At 54.5% G+C, this 22,197-nt stretch overlaps 1 protein-coding gene across 4 annotated transcripts in view; it reads right to left on the reverse strand.

Moving 5' to 3' along the window:
* Positions 1-6,324: 6,324 nt before the first annotated feature.
* Positions 6,325-22,197, reverse strand: part of DENND1B (DENN domain containing 1B) — a 107,454-nt gene continuing 91,581 nt past the window's right edge. For all 4 annotated transcript variants that reach the window (XM_079763520.1, XM_079763521.1, XM_079763518.1 and 1 more), the window contains 3 exons: positions 14,632-14,714; positions 12,587-12,803; positions 6,325-11,788 (listed from right to left, as the gene is read on the reverse strand). In XM_079763520.1, the coding sequence (XP_079619646.1) occupies positions 11,243-11,788; positions 12,587-12,803; positions 14,632-14,714 (846 nt within the window). In that variant the 3' untranslated portion in view covers positions 6,325-11,242. The remainder of the gene's footprint in view (positions 11,789-12,586; positions 12,804-14,631; positions 14,715-22,197) is intronic.

Genomic DNA, 22,197 nt, shown 5'->3' on the forward strand with positions numbered 1-22,197 from the left:
TAGAGGGAAGAGGGAATTTTCAAATCACCGCCGAGTTGGTTTCCCTTGTTTTGGAAAATCTGGCTTTTGCAAGTCATCCTGCCTGAGCATTCAGAAGTTGGACTTCGCCCTCGCCGGTGTGGCTCAGTGGATAGAGCGTCGGCCTGCACAGGGGTCGGCAAACTCATTCGTCCACAGAGCCAAATATCAACAGGACAACGATTGAAATTTCTTTCGAGAGCCAAATTTTTTAAACTTAAACGTCTTCTAACGCCACTTCTTCAAAATAGACTCATCCAGGCCGTGGTATTTTGTGGAAGAGCCACACTCAAGGGGCCAGAGAGCCGCATGTGGCTCGCGAGCCGCAGTTTGCCGACCACCACGGGGCCTGCAGACTGAAGGGTCCCAGGTTCCATTCCGGTCAAGGGCATGTACCTTGGTTGCGGGCACATCCCCAGTAGGAGGTGTGCAGGAGGCAGCTGATCAATGTTTCTCTCTCATCGATGTTTCTCTCTATCCCTCTCCCTTACTCTCTGTAAAATAAAATAAAAATCAATAACAAAAGTTGTGCTTAGCCGGGAACCACCTATGTGTTAAGCAACAGACCTTCCAATGATCTACTTTTGCTTTGGGGTAAAACCTGGGAGTCCAGCCCTAGCCAGTTTGGCTCAGTGGATAGAGTGTTGGCCGGTGAACTAAAAGGTCCTGGGTTCGATTCCGGTCAAGGGCACATGTCCGGGTTGTGGGCTGATGTTTCTCTCTCTCTCCCTCTCTTCCTTCCTCTCTGAAATCAATAAAAATATATATATATATATATATATATATATATATATATATATATATATATTTTTAAATGGGAGTCCAAAGGAAAATAAGAATTCAAACTCATCAGCTAAATTCTTGTTTGCCTTCGCCTAAGGGCACATTGCAGGTTGGCAAAATACAGCCTGAGTCCCATGGCTTCTTGGCACCCCTATAAACGGACCTTTTATTGGGTGGCAAAGAGACCAATACTCTTGGAGAAATCAGTTTCTTCCTGGCTCAGTTTTCTCTTGGTTTCTAAATATTTAACCTGTTTTCCATTCCAATTGATGTGTGTGTGTGTGTGTGTGTGTACAAATTACTTCCATTACCCCCCCAAATTCGCTAAGGAATGTGGAGAGCTATTTCCCCCGTGATTAAGCATGTATGAATTGTATGGGGGTTGGTACATAAAACTGTACCATTCCAGGTAGACGAGGCAAATTTTAGCCCTAGCCGGTGTGGCTCAGTGGATAGATAGAGCGTCGGCCTGCGGACTGAAGGGTCTTGGGTTCGATTCCATGCAAGGCCACCTGCCCAGGTTGCGGGCTCGATCCCCAGTAGGGGGCGTGCAGGAGGCAGCCCAATCGATGATTCTCTCTCATCATTAATGTTTCTATCTCTCTCCCTTCCTCTCTGAAATCAATAAAAAAAATAAATTAAAAAAACACCCACCCACCATTCTTCAAGTTTAAAATAAATTCAAGGACTAGTTCAAGCACATCACAGGTATATCAACCCTTTACCTAGTCTAGCTTTAAAGGTAAAAAGGCAGCTTTCTGACTATCACCAGAGACACCTCACGATGGACAATGTAGCAGAGGTTGATGATCGTTCTTAAGGTTTCCATAGTGGAATGAACTCTGACAAAGAACCCGTTTCCTCCCCCTCGCCCCCCGCACCCTCCTCGGCAAAGACTTGGAGGCATTCGTGAATCACAGAGTCCCAAATGGTCTGAGAATTGTGCTTCATCCTGAAGGCTTCTGGGAAGGACAGAGCCCTGGACAGTGGCCCCGAGTCTCCCTCTGTCTGCAGTCTCCCTGTGCTCTCCACGTGGCCCTCAGGAAAGGGGCGCCCGGATGGCAGTCTCCTCCAAGTACAATTTGGAGAGATACCGTCCCTCGCCACCGAGTTTCTTTGCGCTCAGGAATAAACACAGCGCTCCCATAAGACACGGTTCCGGCCCTGACCGGTGTGGCTCAGCGGATAGCGCGTCGGCCCGCGGACTGAAGGGTCCCAGGTTCGATTCCGGTCAAGGGCATGTACCTTAGTTGCGGGCACATCCCCAGTGGGGGGTGTGCAGGAGGCTGCTGATGGATGTTTCTCTCTCATCGATGTTTCTAACTCTATCCCTCTCCCTTCCTCTCTGTAAAAAATCAATGAAATATATATTTTTTAAAAGAATAAAGGTTCTGAAGCCTAAATTCTTTTTGCACACCCTCGCCTCGCCAGGGGCTCAGGCCCCAGCGTGTTCTGGGAAGCGGTAGGCGCGCCGTGGCAGTGCCTCCCGGGAGGATTCGCGCCCGCACTTGGAAATTAGCAAGTGCACGACGTGCTTCGCTCCCCATCCGTCTCAAACGTTCCACCCCAGCCCGATTGTGCTGATGGAAGTCAAACCACGCCGAGGCATTGATTCCAAGAACCTGCTGATGGAGTGAAAAAGCATCCGTGGCAACTGGTTAGCGACAAGGACAATTATCGGCGTCTCAGCAAATCACGCCAGGAATGTGCTGAGCTCAGGCGGCCGGCTGCCAGCGGGGAGCTCTCCCCGCCTCGTCGTCGCGGATCCTGACAGTTGGAAGCGACACGTGGCTGCGATGTCACTGCTGCACCCGGACAAGGAGCTGTTGGCTCGATACCTCGTTTCCCGACACGGAGGCTGGGCACCAGCTCCTTCCTGATCATCACCTGCTCCGAGGTGTGAGATCCACAGGGAAGCACGTGGCCAACGCAGGCATGCAAACGCAACCGTGTGATCCGCTGCATCGTTTAGTTCCGCGGTCGGCAAACTGCGGCTTGCGAGCCACATGCGGCTCTTTGGCCCCTTGAGTGTGGCTCTTCCACAAAATACCACGGCCTGGGCGAGTCTATGTTAGAAGTGGCGTTAGAAGAAGTTAAAGTTGAAAAAATGTGGCTCTCCAAAGAAATGTCAATCGTTGTGCTGTTGATGTTTGGCTCTGTGGACTCATGAGTTTGCCGACCACTGGATTAGTTGTTTTATTTCTCCACGGTCATGGGGGTGGTGTTAAAACCATAGGACTGAGCCCGGCCGGTGTGGCTCAGGGGTTGAGCATCGACCTATGAGCCAGGAGGTCACGGTTTGATTCCCGGTCAGGGCACAGGCCCGGGTTGTGGGCTCATCCCCCAGCAGGGGGCGTACAGGAGGCAGCCGATCAACGACTCTCTCTCATCACTGATGTTTCTCTCTCTCCCTCTCCCTTCCTCTCTGAAATCAATAAAAATATATTTTAAAAAATAAATAAATTTTAAAAAAAAACACAAAAAGGGCAGGCGTGGTGGTGATGGTGGTGGTGGTGGGGTCAATCAGGGAAAAAGAAGACATTCTTTAAACAATAAAAATAAAATAATGAAATGAATAATAACCAACACCCCCTCCCACACACACACACAAAGAAACAGACTCACAGGGAATATGCCTAACTCCTCTTTTATTTATTTCTTAATCTATTTTTATTGGCATCAGAGAGGAAGGGAGCGGGTGAGGGTTCGTGGAGTGAATGTCAGTGCGCCCCCTCTCACCCTGGACGGAGCGGGGCTGTGTGTTACGAGCACCAACCATGTCTGGAGACTGGGCGTCCGTCCTCGCACACAGAACTGGGGAGGGTTCCCCCAGACTGGGGACCGGGGGAGGGGTTGGGGGTGTGTGTGTGCTCATCACAGTGTCCTTCCCGGGGCTCAGCACCGCCCTGACCCTGAGGACCAGCCATCGAATGGTGACGGAACGGACTGACCGTCCAGACCCGGGGGAGATGGTGTGAGGGGAGGGGGGACGCTGTGACCCTGGGCTGTGGGGAGAAAGGGCTGGACTGAGCCACCAAACCGACGAGGCCCCGTCTACGGTGTGAGCGCTCGGCTCTAAGTCTCTTTGGGGGGGTTAGGACACAAACATCCCCTGCGTTTCGGATGATTGTAGGAAGGGGAAGACGCTCTCAGCCGTGACCTCCACCTTCAGGGGCTCAGAAAGTGCCCAGGCGTGACCCTGAACAAACAGCACACGTCTGAGCTCCCGGGTGCCCCCCCACCCACAGGCGGGTTTTTCCCCCATCCATACCGTGAACGTGTTTCCGGTGCCTTAGGATGTGTTTCTTCAGAGAACACGTGTCCTTTCCCATCACCCCCCTCACACCGCGCCATCGCCTGCCCCGGGAGGGCCGCCCCACCCGAGCGAAGAAATCACCTCGTCGGGAACCAGCACGAACGTTCAGGCCCCTGGTCTGTTCTCCATAAAACCGTCAGGGGCTAAACCGGAAGGTCCCGGGTCGCCCCGTCGGCCAAACAACGGGCGATAAGAGTTTTAGAAACGTTTTTCCTGGCCCTGGCTGGTGTGGCTCAGTGGATAGAGCGTCGGCCTGCGGACTGAAGGGTCCCGGCTTCGATTCCGGTCAAGGGCACATGCCCGGGTTGTGGGCTCGATCCCCAGTGTGGGGCGTGCAGGAGGCGGCCGATCGATGATTCTCTCTCATCATGGATGTTTCTGTCATCTCTCTCTCCCTCTCCCTTCCTCTCTGACATCAATAAAAATAAAATAAAATAAGTTTTCTTTATGGAGATGACCCCCCCCCCCCAGCTCTGAGGATTACTCCTCCCACTTCTTTGGTCCGGGACCCGCCCTCATCTGCGATCCTCACCAGCAGGAAAACCCGACCCGCGGGCCTGGGCTTCAATCACCCTTTGACGAACTAAGAGCCCCACCAGCCACGCTCACCTGGTTCCCCGCAGCCCAGGGGCGCGGTTCCAACCGGGAAACCATCCCCAGGTCCCCGAGTGAATGTGACCTTTCACCTTCAACCCGCAGCCGCGAACGAGCCACGCTCCCTGCACTGACCGGTGACGGGTGACGACAAAGATACCTGTTCCCCATCGGAGCCCGTTCTCCTGCGATGCGGTCCCCTGTGGGGCGTGGCCACAGCGTTCGGACAGGTTCAAGCCTCGGACTGAGGAGAGGGCACAGACCTCTCATGGCAAAGCCACGTGCAAGTCCCCGCGTGGAGGGCAGAGCCTCCCAGCACCATGAGAGCCAAGAGCTGTGGTTGTCAGCGTGAACCTGTGGTCCGAACACGTGGCCCCACGTGCCCGAGTGACGTGGGCTTGACAGAGTTCAGGTGCATGTAGTTGAGTAGGATGGAAACCCACATAGGCATCTGGCTATAAAATAGAGAGACGGCTTGTAGTCCGTGGCACTGTCGCTAGCTCTCCATCAGAGAGGACAGTGTCCCACCCAGCCCCAGCCTTTATTCTCTCGTCTGTCTTTCCTCCATCCTTCACCGCCCCCTCTCAGGCTCACCGAACCTGGCTGAGCTGGCCCGGCACAGCAGGCGCCCTGGGGCTGAGTATGCCATGGCCGTGCCAGCTCACCACAGTCCCTGGGCTTGGCCTCACCTGCTTCCCGGAACCTGGCAACAGCCTCCATAAAGCTGTCGGCAGCACCTGACCGAGGACCGCTGCTTTCCAACCCAGTCCCCGGGGCGGACGCTAAGCACGTGCAGTCGTGTCCCAGCTGGTGTGGTTCAGTGGATAGAGCATCGGCCTGCGGACTGAAGGGTCCCAGGTTTGGTTCTGGTCAAGGGCACATGCCCGGGTTGCGGGCTCCATCCCCAGTAGGGGGCGTGCAGGAGGCAGCCGATCCATGATTCTCTCTCATCATGGATGTTTCTCTCTCTTCCTCTCCCTTCCTCTCTGAAATCAATATATTAAAACAAACAAAAACAAAAAAAACATGCCGTCGCCCAGCCGGCGTGGCTCCGTGGTTGAGCATCAACCTACGAACCAGGAGGCCACAGTTCAATTCCTGGTCATGCCCGGGTTGCAGGCTCGATCCCCAGTGTGGGGCGTGCGGGGGGCAGCCGATCCATGATTCTACCTCATCGTGGATGTTTCTTTTCTTTTTTTTTTTTTTTTAAAAAAAGATATTTTTATTGATTTCAGAGAGGAAGGGAGAGGGAGAGAGAAACATCTATGATGAGAGAGACTCATGCATCGGCTGCCTCCTGCATGCTCCACACTGGGGATGGAGCCCACAACCCAGGCATGTGCCCTGACCGGGAATCGAACCGTGACCTCCTGGTTCACAGGCCGACGCTCAACCAGAGCCACGCCAGTTGGGCCTGAGACGCTTAGTAACACTCTGTGTGCCTGTCCTACAATTACAGACCCTAGCACACTGAGGTGGCCACACACATCCGGATGATGTAGGCTTGAGTCTGCAATGATGAGGTGAGGACAGTAGGTCTTCCCATCGGTCACCTGGAGAGACACGAAGGGGATACCTGCCTGGTTATAAGAGAAGAGCCACACCACCATGCGAAGGTTGGATTACAACCGATTTTATTTCCTAACTGCATTGTCGGGCACTTTATGGTAATGCGTAGTCCATCCAATATTCCTATTTGCATATTTTGTTTAAAAGACTCCCCCCACAGTCCTTTTCTACACCAGGTTCTCCCGGGAGGAGTCGTCAGCCTTTGAGATGAATTCCACTGCAGCCTCCAGGATGCAAGCACCGTGGAGCCCGCCCCCGTGCCCGCGAGGTGTTTTTCCACAGACACCTGTCCCCGTGGCCAGCCAAGGGCTCCGTCCTTCTCAACAGCTACCGCGCTAAAGCGAAAGGAACGCGCGACGGGCAAGTTCAAGTCCGGAACCTCTCGCGTACCGGACCGCGGCTGCAGAAAAAGCTGGGGGCATGGGAAGTTGGGGGGGCGGGTCTCACCCACGGCGTGTCTGCCTGCGGGGTGAGTACCGAAACCACGGCAGATTCGAGAAAGCTCGTGTCTGGCATCCGATGGTGAAAGGGGTCGCAAGTCCGGCGTGTAAGAGGGGGAGGGCTGTTCCCTGAAGGAGGCCGGCGGAGGGGCGTGGTACCTTGAGGATGCACCCAGCCTCTCGTGTCCCGTCCTCGGCGCCAGGGGACCAACCAGAGGCCGATCTGTCTGTGTCCCTCGTTGTCCCTTCTTGAGGGACATGGACAGCTGCCCCCCATGCAGAACGGGAGTCACACGGACCGAGAGCCTGAGGGGGGGGTCTCACATCAGAGGTAACCGATGATGCGGCTTAGGATGCCTTCATCCCACAGCATCCGGCGGGCGCCACCGCTCAGTACCTGCCTTCACTTTGTTTTTTTATTGTCTTTTGGTAGATTTGCATATTGTATCCCGGGCTACCGAATTCCCACAGTGCTTTTCTGCCGGATTCAAGTATCATAAAGGTAGAAACCTCGAGAAGCTGGGAGGCGAAACACACTGTCCATCACACACACAAAATGAACTTCATTCGCAGGCGGTCCCAGGCTGTGGGTGTCGCGGACAAACGCCCCTCCGATCGGCGTGGCGCGGGCCGGGCGTTTGCTCAAGGGACACGTCGCACCGACACGCAGCGCTGTGTCCGTGTCCTTTAAAAATCCCAGCGCGGCCACCACGACCCTAAGGTGGAGGATTCTTCTTCCTGCATAGCGGTTGCTGCTGAGGCAGTTCGCGACGATGCACTGAACGTCATTATTTTAAATAAACACACACACGTCTCCTGCCAACCACAGAAACACTAATACACATTTTTTTTCTTCCCCTAAAAAAAGTCACCTAGGGCGTGGCTGCATACAGTTTTACACCAACACTGAACAACACCGTCTTAAGGCGTCTGCCCCCGAAGCAGATTTGCATATGTTATCTGGACGAAATGATGCAAGAAATGATATTGCACAAAATCCTACCGTGTTCCCAAAACGAAATATCCTTCTTTCTAAGCGCACAGAATTCTCTAGAACAGATGAAGGTGCCAACTGGTTTGACCAAAACCATCCTCTCTCTCCAACAGGCTTGAAGACACAGACCCTGAGCAGAGGGCGGGCTCCCCGTGAGAAAGACGCCCAGTATTGACCCGTTCTGAAAGAACTCCTTCCTAGGTCATGAAGCGCTTCGGAGAAATTAGATCTGGGGACTCACGTTCGGAAACTTGTGTTCCCACGGACAAACCTCTGCCCAGAATCAAGGTCTCTTATGCTAAACTGAATGGCGTTCGCATGCGAAAATGTATTCATGCGAGTAGTTTGTTTTTTTTCCCCCCTGAAAATCCAAATTTTCTAGAAAAGAAGGAAGAGCTACTGATGTTGAGAATATTCACAGTTTTCTCCTCTGGCACAGAAGCCACTTCCTCTACCTGTGTAAGACACAACTGATTCACTCAAACCCTGGATCCTATTAGGGAGTTAGCACTAAATGCTAGCGACAGGACTCTCACCTACAGTCTTCATTGAAAAGGGAGGGGATGAGAGACGGGCTGGCCTGGCTCAGTGGTTGAGCATTGACCTAGGAACCAGGAGGTCACGGTTCGATTCCGGTCACATGCCCGGGTTGCGGGCTCCACCCCCAGTGTGGGGCGTGCAGGAGGCAGCCGATCCACGATTCTCTCATCATGGATGTCTCTCTCTCTCTCTCTCCATCCCCCTTCCTCTCTAAAATCAATAAAAATATATTTTAAAAAAATAAAAATAAAAAGTAGGTACCTCAGGTAGCAGCATTATTCTAGATTCTTCATATAATTCTTCATATAATTACAGAGAAAGTTCATGAACTTAGAAATGGCACTGTGGTTCTGAAATAGAGCAAGGATCAGATAAAGCAGCTTTAAAAGGCTTTTTTTGGTATTAGAATCTTGGGTTAATAACGTCTAAGCAGAATTTATTATTATTATTATTATTATTACTATTATTACTATTATTGATATTCGCAATTCCTTTCCACGGGTTCCTTCCCCGCAGGGACCATGTCAATCATTTTCTTTCCCTCCATCCTCCGATACTGCTCCCTGCACATGTCCAGGACGAAGAGTCAATGGCTACTTCCTAAATGAACGGGTGACTCGTGTTTAACCAGAACGATGATCATGCTCTTAATTGGGGTGCTTTTCTAAAACATGCGAAAAGGAGGTCCCCGTCCTACCACTAACACGCGTCATGCTACTTCATAACACTCTCACGTAAAGCAATCGCTGCGGAGTTCACACTCTGCTCTTCTGTCCCCCGCAATGCCCCGGGGACCCCAGCTCAGGGCGAAGGATGCAGGCTGGGGGTGGGGCCGGGGGGCCGGGGGGGAGTTCCGGGGAGAACCCGGGCTCTGTGGAGAGCCTGTCCCCGTCGCTGACACAAGTCTCTTAGTCGGACAAACAGGTGTTAGGTCTTCAAACACGTAAAATTCCAGCAGTGGGGGAGTTGGCAAACAGCTGGCTTCGCTGGGACAGAGGGGAGGAGCCGAGTAGACAAGAACACGGCTGCACACTGCAGGCCTCACGTCCCTGTCTCTCCGTCCCCCCGACGTCCACCGGGACTTCAGTCCGCAGGCCGAGGGAGAGTCCAGGGGAAGAGCAGGCGTCGAAGACTCAGCGTTTCAATGGGTTGAAAGGGGGATGCTCGCTCCTAGTCTTTGGGGTGGTTTCCCAGAACAGCACGGATGGTGCTTGATTTTGCTTTTGTTTCGAACGTGGACTCCCACGCCGACTCTGCGTGGTAAGGCACGGATCCGGCTGGAAAGACCTTGAGGGAAATGGTACCCGTGAGGGGCTGAGCAACTCTCACAGCCAAGGGGGGGGAGGGGATCTAAGACGACGTGACCACCCAATGAGCGTAGGACGGCAGGGAAGACTCAGGAAGTCTGAAAGAGGCGTGGACCAGCAATACTGATTCATTCAGCCCGGCCTGGGCGGCTCAGGGGTTGAGCCTCGACCTCTGAACCGGGAGGTCACGGTTTGATTTCCGGTCAAGGGCACATGTCCGGGTTGCAGGCTCGATCCCCGGTAGGGGGCGTGCAGGAGGCAGCCGATCCAGGATTCTCTCTCATCATCGATGTTTCCCTCTCACTCTCTCTCTCCCGCTCCCTTCCTCTCTATGAAATCAATACAAAAATATATTTTAAAAAAAATACTGATTCATTGATTGTGATGCACGGACCATCCACACTGACTTGGGACATTAGCACAGGGGAACCGTGGGTTAGGGATGGACGGGAGCTCAGGACTTCCCTGACCATTTTCCTAGATGTCTAAAACGTCTCACACACAACGTCCATGACTTTAAGACACAGCCTGAATGAAGATAGAAACAATTTAGAGAATTATTAGTTAAGGAAAGAAAAAGATCAGAACTTAAAAAAAAAAAAGCCCTGACTGGTGTGGCTCAGTGGATAGAGCGTCGGCCTGCGGACTGAAGGGTCCCAGGTTCGATTCCGGTCAAGGGCATGTACCTTGGTTGCGGGCACATCCCCAGTGGGGGGTGTGCAGGAGGCAGCTGATCGATGTTTCTCTCTCATCGATGTTTCTGACTCTCTGTCCCTCTTCCTTCCTCTCTGTAAAAAAATCAATAAAATATATTTATTTTTAAAAATCGGGATAGTGTGGGTGGCCTTTGGCTCTGTGTAGAGGGGGGATGGGGGGGAGGAAGAACTGCTAGCAAGGAAAGGCCCCGGAGAGGCTGGGGGGGAGGCGTGGAAAGGTTCTCGCGTGCAAACAGGAGGCATTCACTTCACATTGTCGTGCCAGCAGCTCTCCGGGTGAGAGGCGTGGGCCTGGAGACCGTGTTTCGGAAGGCGTGGCTACCGGGTCCAACAAGAGCTTTTCACGAAAAACAAAAAACAAAAAAGAGAGAGAGGTTTCTGTCCTGGATTCGACGGCGAGAAAGGCGTTATTGCTCCGCAGGCCACTCCCGGCGTCTCCGGGAGGATGTACCGGCCGTTCCACACGTGGCTACGTTCGCTGACGGGCGGCGGGAGATTAAGGCAGCGGTGGGTCAAGCGTTCCAGCAGTTGGAGGGGAGCGCGGACACGTGTTGCTAGCTGGATCGGGGCCCGCTCCGCCAGACACGCGTGTGGAGTCAGCGACGGGCGGGTCCCGTGCAAGGCTTCTGTGCGCATCCTCAGTTTAAATAAAATGCACGGCGGTAAGCACCAATCCTGGGAAGTCGCGTGTCCGATATATATACTCTCCACACACACACACACACACACACACACACACACACACCAGTACCTGATTGAAGAGCACAGTAGAAGTAGTAGCCTCACCCCGAGAGATCGATGGGTGACACAGACCCACCCGATCCACGGGCGATGTCTCCAACGGAAACAAGAATGTCTAGACAACAGCGAGCGTTGCCATGCCTACAAACAACTGTTTACCGCACAGGGTTCCGTGGGACCCTCCCGTGTCTCCCCGGAGACGCGTGGACGCCCGAGGCTGGCTCTCAGTTCTCGACGGAGGAGGAGGAGGCCTGGTTCCCACGCGTGCGCCCCCCCGCAACGTTCCCGTCGGGCCGGCAGGCGGGCGCCACGGCTTCGAGGAGCAGCCCGCCGTCTCCCGGAGCCTCCCGGGCGCCTTTCCCGTCCTTCTCCCACGGGACCGAGGAGGACGGCCGGCGTTCGAGGCTGGGGATCAGCAGGTCGTCGGGGGCCCGGGTTGGTGTTTTCTCCTGGTCTGCGTTCCCTTCCTCAGTCCGGGCGGCCGCGTCCGGAGGAGCCCGCGGGACACCCCGCTCCGAGGGGGAGGCCGGCGGGGCCGCCCCAGGGGGGCCGCTCCCGGGGGCCCCGTCCAGCGGTCTGGCAGCGCTCTCCTCCTCCAGGCTGAAGAGCGAGCCCGTGGCGCAGGTGGAGCTGGCCCGCTTCCTGGGGGACGGGGGCAGGTGCCGGCCGTGGAGGGCGCTGTCGTCCTGGCCGCGGTGCCAGTCGCCTTGGTCCCCGGACCCGCCACAGAGGGCCGCCAGGTTATCCTCGCTCGGGGCGTTGGATTTATTCTGGAAGAGGAAACAGCCCGTTCAGGAACGTCTCGGATACAATTGAGGGCATCATCGCTTTAGCAACTGTCATGATTTTATTCAGTTGTTAAATAATATTTAGTTATTAAGTATATTAGATTCATTTAGTTATTAAATACATATTAAATATATATATTTCCATTGACTTGAGAGGGAGAGAAAGAGAGAGAGAGAGAGAGAGAAACATCCATGAGGAGAGAGAATCATGGACCGGCTGCCTCCTGCATGTCCCACACTGGGGATGGAGCCTGCAACCCGGGCCTGTGCCCTGGGCCGGGAATCGAACCCTGACCTCCTGGTTCATAGGTCGACGCTCAACCACGGAGCCACGCCAGCCGGGCTAGCTCTAGTGTTTTTAAAAAGCATTCAGGTCCATTTGTTTAAAGCCACAGTTCCTTTCTGAGGCACGATGACAAAAATGTAGTCTATTTTAAGATCAAGGAAAATTTAGAAAATACAGTGGGGACATTTCATGTTTTAAAAAATCCCCCCCAAAAAGACAACTATAGACTGAGCTGGTCAGAAAGCTCTACTGCTTGGCAAAAGAATTTCCATTCCTAACCACCACTACCAGGGTTGGCTGAATAAAAGGGAAAACACTGAATGTGTTTTTACTACAATTAATTCTTCACGATCCTACGTTACCGTATTTTTGAAGTTAGGATACGTACCCCTGAGGTCCCACACATGTACGGACTGAGACGACAGCCTCAGGCCGTCGCGGCCACGGGAGGCACGTGGGCCTCGGACCCGGTCCCCGGAGCGCCCCTCACTCACCGCGGTCGTGTAGTCGATGTCGTCCATGGAGCGGAAGAAGTCCAGGCTCCTGGCGGCCGCCAGCTTGCCCGGGTCCGAGCTGTGCGTGCTTAGCGTGTCCAGGATCTCGCCCAGCAGGTCCATCTCCCCCGAGTACAGCGCCTTCCCCCGCGGCTCCACCGAGTCATCGCTTTCGTAGAAATCGGCCGCGGCCTCCTCCCCGTCCTCCGAGGACAACCTGGGGGGGGGGGGGGGGAACGGGACACGCTCTGGGGGCCGGCCGTGCGACCACGCGGGCTGCGGGTGCCCAGCCGCTCACCACTTCCGTTCCAGGGCCCGCGCGGGGGGACAGCCAGAAGGCGGAGCGCTGGTCCCTGGCCCAGTTCACCCCCGGGGGGTGATGTCTAGACCGGTTCACATCCGGGCAATTCCGAGCACCTGCATTAAGAACACGCAGCCGGGCCCTAGCTGGTGTGGCTCAGTGGATAGAGCATCAGCCTGCGGACTGAAGGGTCTCAGGTTCGATTCCGGCCAAGGGCACAGGCCCGGGTTGCGGGCTTGATCCCCAGGAGGGGGCATGCAGGAGGCAGCCGATCCATGATTCTCTCTCATCATTGATATCTCTGTCTCTCTCTCTCCCTCTCCCTTCCTCTCTAAAATCAATAAAATATGTTAAAAAAAAAAAAAAAGAGCCCTAACCGGTGTGGCTCAGTGGATAGAGCGTCGGCCTGCGGACTGAAGGGTCCCGGGTTCGATTCCGGTCAAGGGCATGTACCTTGGTTGCGGGCACATCCCCAGTAGGGGGTGTGCAGGAGGCAGCTGATCGATGTTTCTCTCTCATCGATGTTTCTAACTCTCTATCCCTCTCCCTTCCTCTCTGTAACAAATCAATTAAATTTTTTTTTTTTTTTAAATAAGAACATGCAGCAGGGCCGGGCCCGTGTGGCTCAGTGGTTGAGCGTCCACCCAGGAGCCAAGAGGTCAGGGCACATGCCCGGGTTTCCACACTCGATCCCCAGTAGGGGGCGTGCAGGAGGCAGTCGATCCATGATTCTCTCTCATCATGGATGTTTCTAGCTCTCCATCCCTCTCCCATCCTCTTTCTCTAAAAAAGTCAATAAAAAGATATTTTTAAAAAGCCGGAAAGTCAACGGCGCCTTCACCAGGAGGCAGGAAAGCCGGGATGCCACAGTCTGGTTCTGTGGGACTTGGGACTTCCGCCTTCGAAATGGGAGACCGAGCGCTCGCGCCAAGTGCTGGGGTCAAGTTCACATTCAATGTTTTCAGATGGTTTATCCTTGTTTATTTAGCCGCCCGTCTCGGAGAAGAATGCATATTCCCTTGTACAGACCAAGATTTCACAGAGAAAAGGAATGCTTACTGGTCGCGCCCCGGTATGTTAACATGGAGACATCAGACATACACTATGATGATTATTTCCCTTATTTTGTGGTAAAACTCGTCTTCACCACTGTGATTGTACCCTAGACCCGTGGTCGGCAAACTTGCGGCTCTCGAGCCACATGCGGCTCTTTGGCCCCTTGAGTGTGGCTCTTCCACACAATACCACGGCCTGGGCAAGTCTATGTTGAAGAAGTGGCGTTAGGAGAAGTTTACGTTTAAAAAATGTGGCTCTCCACAGAAATTTCAATCGTTGTGCTGTTGATATTTGGCTCTGCGGACTAAGGAGTTTGCCGACCACGGCCCTGGACGTACGTCTCCCTGATCCCCCGGCCCAGTCTGTTTCCACGGACTTGTGAGGCTGAACCTGCCCCCTTCCTGGGCGGGCCAGGGTCTAACGTGGGTGGCTTCCTACTTCCCCTCCCACCGCGTCCCCGACATCCCTGCAGGCGTGCTTGCTTCTCAAGAACAAGCTAGCCCAGGCCCTCCCTGCTCTCCCGGCTCCAGATTCACCCCCCCCACCCCGGCCCCCGAGTCGGGCTCAGAGCATCACCAGGGGGTAAAATCTGATGCCTGGGGGTGCGCACTCTCGGAAGTTGTCTTGTGTAACCCACAACTTCTGCCTCAAGCCCCTGGCCGGGGAGTCCTCAGAACCCGTTACTGACTTGCTGGTGCGGTCCACGTCCTCGTCCTCGTCCTCACACGGCGCGCCGTCGTCGAGGCTCTTGAGGGGTCTGTGTAAGCGTGCCTGGGGGGAGAGGGGGGACGGACAGATGGCGTTAGTAGGACAGCAAGTCTCCTTCCTCGTCACGTTTCAAGGAAAGGATTCGATTTGCAAAGGAACATTTTTTTAAATAAAATTTTTAATATATTTTATTGATTTTTTTTACAGAGAGGAAGGGAGAGGGATAGAGAGTTAGAAACATCGATGAGAGAGAAGCATCGATCAGCTGCCTCCTGCACACCCCCCACTGGAGATGTGCCCGCAACCAAGGTACATGCCCTTGACCGGAATCGAACCCGGGACCCTTCAGTCCACAGGCCGACACTCTATCCACTGAGCCACACCAGTTAGGGCGAGGAACATTTTTAAAAAAATCGATTTCAGAGAGGAAGGGAGAGCGAGGGAGAGACAGAAACATCCATGAGGAGAGAGAATCATGGATCGGCGGCCTCCTGCATGCCCCACACTGGGGATCGAGCCCGCGACCCGGGCAGGTGGCCTGACCGGGAATCGAACCGTGACCTCCTGGGTCATAGGTTGACGCTCCACCACGGAGCCACGCCGGCCGGGGGAGAAGGAACACTGTTAAAAGCAACACGCATTCAGGGTTTCCAACGTTACCCAATCAATTTGACGAGCTGGGCAGGAAGGAGGAGAGAGTGAGGGGTTATGTATCTCCACACTTACTCCACCTCACACTCACAAACCGAGAACAAATGAGAGGACTGAACAGGTGTATCCGTAGCCCACCCACCCGGTCGGTCGGTCGGTCGGTCGGTCAGTCCCTGCTTGTTCTGGGAACACTTGGCTTACAATCGATTCGATCAACACTCAAGATAGAGAACAGCGGCAGCTTATTCAACACAAGCATCGCCGGCTTCCGACGTGAAGGAACCCAGATGGTGTCTGCGTTACGGGTTCCGCTGGCCCGGGACTCGCGTGCAATGGTTTCTGGGAGGCAGCAGGCCCAACAGAACCACCCAACTTCCCGTCCTGACCACCCCCTGCTCCTCCCGCAGTTACCATTTCTGCCGCTAGATGGCAGGCAGACCCCAATCAGGCAAAGGGCCGGGTCCGTTTCATTCATGAGGGGGTTAGGGAGTGTGTGTGTGTGGAGGGGGAGGGGGGGGGATAAGGGATACAGGCAGAGGAATGGGCAAGTATGGTTTTTTTTAGACTTTATAACATTAAGATGCTTGTGATATGTGATGTGTCTGAAGGCCGACTGCCCCCATTTTAGAGTTGGAGTGGCTGAGGTTCAGAAGTGTCACCTTGCTTACCCAAACTCCACAGCAAACCCCTGAGCTTATGCATGTTGGGTGCCAGGACTTGCATGAGATAACGTGAACTCCACGGAATGATAGTGGCAGCAACCTTAACAAATGCACGCCGTTCAGAATCGGAAAAGAGCATTAAAAGCATGCGTGGCGTCGTTTTTGCTGGCGGGAACTACAGCCATGTGTAGGAGACCTCAATCCCGTTCGGATTATAATAAGATTCTGTCCGCCCGGCTGGCGTGGCGTGAGCATCGACCTAGGAACCAGGAGGCCACGGTGCGATTCCCCGTCAGGGCACAGGCCCGGGTGGCGGGCTCGATCCCAAGGGTGGGGCGTGCAGGAGGCGGCCGATCAGCAATTCTCTCTCATCGTGGATGTTTCTATATTTCTCTCCCTCTCCCTTCCTCTCTGAAATCAATATTTTTAAAAAAATAAGTAAAAAGTGTTTTAAAAAGACTACCCTGAAAGGTAAATTTTATCATGAATTTTGTATCATGCCGAGATCATCTTTCAAGGAAGGAAAGTATTGCCTCATGCCCACTAGAGGGCAGCCTTGTAACCCATAACTGAAGGTTGGGGGAGGGAGGTGCGCGGAGCACCAGTTGAACTAGAATTGTATGTTGATGTGCTGGAAATGAGTATTATTTCAACAATTTTTTTTTAAAAAACCACAGGGGAAATAGCTTTCTTTAAAATTAACAACGTGGCACCACTACTGTTCAATACTGGCCTTAAAAGGGCAAATTTAAAAATTAGTGACATTCGTATAAATTATACTATGTGCCGTGGAAAGAGTGACTTCGGGACAGAGATGCTCAAAGGTGTTTTCATTTAGACAGTTTTTCTTGGGCGTCTTTCAATGGGAACATGTTCACATAAGACACTTCAAAAAATATTTTTTTTATCATCTATCACTTTCTGATAGATTTCCTTATCACCTTCACTCAACATTTCTGCTTGATCATCATAATAGTATGCTCACAACCGAGCCGAAGTAAACAAAGTGCTAAACATTTAAATTAAAAACAAAAACAAAGCGACAACAACAGGTTTGTTTTTTACTTATCATGATTTGGTTAAACATTTTTCCTTTTAATTTTGCAAAATGTATATGAAGTGTTGGTTCCAGTGGCCTGGGCCGCCTCCTTCCTACACACAGGTCCCGCCCCTAGGTCACGGTGATCTTTCTCCTGGAGATTGACTGGCTACGTCCAACCCAATGACCGTGCCGTTTCTTTCTTTTCTTTCTTTCTTTTTTTTTTTAATAAATATATTTTTATTGATTTCAGAGAGGAAAGGAGAGGGAGAAACATCCATGATGAGACAGAATCATGGATCGGCTGCCTCCTGCACACCCCCTAACTGGGGATCGAGCCCACAACCCCGGCATGGACCCTTGACCGGAATCAAACCCGGGATCCTTCAGTCCGCAGGCCGACGCTCTACCCACCGAGCCGGACCGGCTAAGGCTCTTTCTTGACCCATCAAGCGAAGCTATGCCATGGACCGCGCGTGCCGTGTTCTGGAGTCCATCATGTCCCCTGAGCGGGAGGCACAACCTCCAGTGACATTTGTTTTATTCCCGGCGTCCGCCGAGTGCCAATGAAGACACGTGTGTCCTCAGTGCGATACCGTCGCCCGCAGCCGACGACGCGGCGTGCGTGGGCCTCCACTGGCGAGGCTCGGGAGCTAGGTAACTCAGAGACCGTGTCTGCCTTTCCCTGGAAAACGCCACAGACAGCGAATGACCTCGGTGTGGCATCTCAAAATAACGAGATCCATTATCTGGACCACGTCAGCCACCTGCTTGCTCCTATTTTTAACGATAGAAATCGCCATCCTGGGGTTTCTTTCTGGTCCCCCTCCCGCCAAGAGGCGGCTTTCAAATGCCCGACTCGCAGGTGTTTCCTTGCCAAACAGGCACACGTGACTTCCACGTACACTCCTTACACGTGAAACGGCGAGACCCATCAATTACCAAATGAGCTTGCGCCAGATCCCACCCACCCATTGGAGGATGTCTCCACCAACCTATATATATAAAAGCCCAGCAACCGAACCGCAGAAGGACCAGAACGACCAGCCGACCAGTCGCTATGACACGCACTGACCACCAGGGGGCAGACGCTCAACACAGGAGCTGACCCCCGCCCCCCACCCCCCACCCCGGTGGTCAGTGCACTCCCGCAGTGGGAGAGCGGCTCAGCTGACCGGGATGAATAGTTGCTCCCGCGGCGGGAATAGCCGCTCAGAGGATGGGTCCATGGCGGGCCGATCCCCGCAGGCCACTGCCCCCCACCCGAGCACGAATCCATGCACCGGGCCTCTCGTCCTAGATAACAAAACCCTCATATGCAAATCGACCGATCACTGTGATGCATGCTGACCACCAGGGGGCAGACGCTCAATGTGGGAGCTGCCCCCTGGGGGTCCGTGCGCTCCCACAGGGGGAGCGTCGCTCAGCCAGAAGCCTCACGGCTGAGCCTCTCCCACCTCCGCTGTGGAGGTCAGGGTTCGATTCCCGGTCAGGGAACAGGCCTGGGTTGCAGGCTCAATCCCCAGTGGGGGGCATGCAGGAGGCAGCCGATCCATGATTCTCTCTCATCACTGATGTTTCTCTCTCTCTCTCTCTCTCTCTCTCTCTCTCTCTCTCTCTCTCCTTTCCTCTCTGAAATCAATGGAAACATATATATATTTTTTAAGGAGCGAGGGGTCCCAGACTACAAGAGCCCCGGATTGCCAGAGGGATGTCTGACTGCCCCCTGAGGGATCGGGGCCTAAGCCGGCAGGTGGCCATCCCCTGAGGGGTCCCGGACTGCGAGAGGGCGCAGGCCGGGCTGAGAGACGCCCCCCCGCCCGCCCCCTGCAGGCTTCTAGTAAATCCATATGGACTCGAAAAGGCAGCCACGTTCCCTCTGAGGTGTGCATAACACCTTACATGACGGGTAGAACGTGGAACATCGCCTAATGATATCTGATCGTGCGCCCCCGCCCCTCTGTATCCACCGGAGAGAAAACGACTCGCATCTCAAACCACGCGCCTCTACGCGAAGACCCTCAAAAACAGAATACACACGTGGAACAGGCCCTGGCGTTCCTCATAGAAACGACGACGACGGAACCCACGTCCGCTTGTACACGCCGCGTGTGGGCGGGAGTCTTGACCGCATTCCAAGGAGCGGGGGGGAGGGGGCTGGTCACCCACAGGGACCCCGCCCCCCCGCCCCCTTTTCTGTCGTTGTACGCGCGGAGAAATAAGCTTCCCTCACCCTGTCCATGCGGGTCCGACACAATGGACTGGGTGGGCTGGAAAGAAACCGGGGGCGGACGGCTTTGGGGCCCAGCCGTGAAAGGGTTAAGAGCGAGGCCTGCCAGGGTTTCCAGGGCTCACCCACAAAGCGCCCCGCCCTGCACGCCCTGCACGGGCAGGGGCCGGGGACGCGGTGTTTGGCTTGTGCTCGGGGCCATCCATCTGCTAATGTTGATGTGCAGAACAGCTAAGCTCCTGCCTACAGCACACGCGTCCCGCTGCTGTGTGTGTGTGTGTGTGTGTGTGTGTGTGTGAGAGAGAGAGAGAGAGAGAGAGAGAGAGAGAGAGAGAGATGCAGACGCACACAGACACCAGGCAGCGGGAACAGCACCAGCTGTCTGGCCTCACCGGTGGGGTCCGATCAAACCTGGGTTCAGCCACCTGGGAGCTGGGTTCTGGCTCGGAGGTTAAAATGCCCCCTGAACCTAAATGTGACTGAGTAACTCCAGCCTGGTGGGAGATGTTTAGGCCTCGGGGTCAGCAGGAATGCTTCGAAAACAAACGACAGTCTTGAGTATCCGTGTTTGTGTTTTGCTTTTCCGTTTGCGGATTGTGTAGGGAAAGGCATTTCAAAACCAAATGCAATCTAATACTAGGCATATCCAATATATGAAAACTCAAAAGATTTTCTTTGTAAGCATTCAATGAAAACAATTGATCCCAATACTGGACTAAGACGGGCTACTACGATTACAAACACGGCCGTCTCTTCGGCGCACACACATTCGACGCGTCCTTTCAAGGGATTTCCCATCCTTGGAAAACGCCGCCCGGCTTCCCCAGCTCAGCATGCTCAGGCAGCATCACGGAGGAGAGACGGCGTCTAACCTCACTCACCAAGCCCGCGGGGTCTCGTTCTGACGTCGCACGGGTGAGAGAAGGCCCGTGTGCGGCCGAGATGAAGACGGACGCGCAGCTCGGATTCTCACCAGACCCCGCCGGCGGTGCCTGCCATGCCACGGGGGACCCCCTCCCCGGGGCCCCGTTAGGCTGGGGCCGCGGCCATCCCCGCCCCCCAGGGGCCCGGCCGGGGCTGGGCAGATGCAGAGCCTAATTGGGAGCCGTCCCCTGACCTGCCCTGGAGCCTCATCAGCGAAACGGGAAAGGGCCGGGCTAATTGGCACTCGCACCCGCGCGGGCTCCCGCGGGTCGGGGGGTAGGAGATGCGCAATCGATGCCGGCCACACGCGAGGTCACGCACACGGGCGCGGAGCCCAGACCATCCGGGGGTCGGCGTAGTCTCGTCCCCGGGACCCCGGTGGGGAAACCTGCCTTTTTTCGCTGCTAAGCACACTCTCGGAATGTCAGTCATCACCATCCTCTCGTTCACATCTTTGGCGGAACAGATGAAAACTGGGCGTTTCAGAGACACAAGTCCGCCCGGAAACTGGGCGTGGAAGGCTCTCCAGGAGCTGAGACCCGGGGCGCTCGCAGACAGCGAACGGGAGAGTCCAGATCCTTTATTTCGATAATTTCATTGACAACAAAACGACATCCTCAAGGTCTGATAGACCAAGATGTTCCTTGATACAACAGCTGTATATATATATATATATATATATATATATATATATATATATACACACACACACACACACACACACACACATACATACACACACACACACACACACACACACACACACTGAGTGGCCAGATTATGATGATCTCTGATCGCATAATAATCTGGCCACTCAGTGTCTATCCTATATAATAAAAGGCTAATATGCAAATTGTCCCCTCGACCAGGAGTTTGACCAGCAGGCAGGCCGGCTAACCGCCCAGGTCCCCTCCTCCTGGCCAGGCTGGCTGGACCCCACCCATGCACGAATTCATGCACCGGGCCTCTAATACACACACACACACACACACACACACACACACACACACTCTGAGTGGCCAGATTATTACGCGTTCAGAGATCATATTTTGGTCTAAATGTATTTGTATGGATTTCAGAGAGGAAGGGAGAGGGGGAGAAAGAGATAGAAACATCCATGATGAGAGAAAATCATGGGTCGGCTGCCTCCTGCACGCCCCACACGGGATGGAGCCCCCAACCCGGGCCTGTGCCCTGACCGGGAATCGAACCCTGACCTCCTGGTTCCTAGGTTGACGCTCAACCACTGAGCCCCGCCGGCCGGGCGAGAGCTGTCTATGTCTTTTCCAATCATAACCTGGGGTCTTCACGTCATTCCTACTTAAATGGAAACAGACAACGTGAGGGTCCCCGTGGCGTCAGTGATGGGAGGGTTCCTGTGTGGCCCTGGGAAGTGGCTACCGAGAGCGAAGACAGCGAGCAGGTGCGTTGCTCTGCGAGTCTCCGTGGCCGCCACCTCGCACGCTCCCTCTCCCGCCTGCGGCATCCCGGGGACTGACAGGTGTTGCCATCCCGTTTCCCCAGGGCCCGCGGCTCGGCTCGGGGGCGCTGTGTGCTGCTCCATGCTAAAGGCTGGGACCAGTCAGGTGTGCCTGGCTCTGAACCCCACACCCTGGTCCCTGACGGCCCCTCCCGCCGCCTCCCAAGGCCAAGGCCGGGCAGCGGCTTCGGTACCCGGGTCCCAGCGTCCGTCCGTCCCCCGTCCCACCCCTGCTGCTCTGTTCAGCACCTGCAGACACGAGGGCACCGGGACCCCTCCTTCCCGACGGATCCGCTGATTCTAGATTCCCCCTTTCACCACCTCCAACCGCCCCTGGAAATGCTCCCCTATCTCCCTGAGGATCTCAACGTGCTCAGACCCCGACGTTACTCCACTCCGAGAGACGGGGGTAAGAGAACCCCTTTTCTTCACACAAAGACCCCTCCCCCACCGTACACATAACCCACGTGCTCCCATATCGAGGCGGCCAATCTGCAAAGGTTAACTTTTTAAGAGGCGAAAGCCTGAGACGGATAGGAATCGAACATCCTGGGGAGGGG

This window comes from Cnephaeus nilssonii (assembly GCF_951640355.1).
Source record: "Cnephaeus nilssonii genome assembly, chromosome: 23".
NCBI classification, from domain to species: Eukaryota; Metazoa; Chordata; class Mammalia; order Chiroptera; family Vespertilionidae; genus Cnephaeus; species Cnephaeus nilssonii.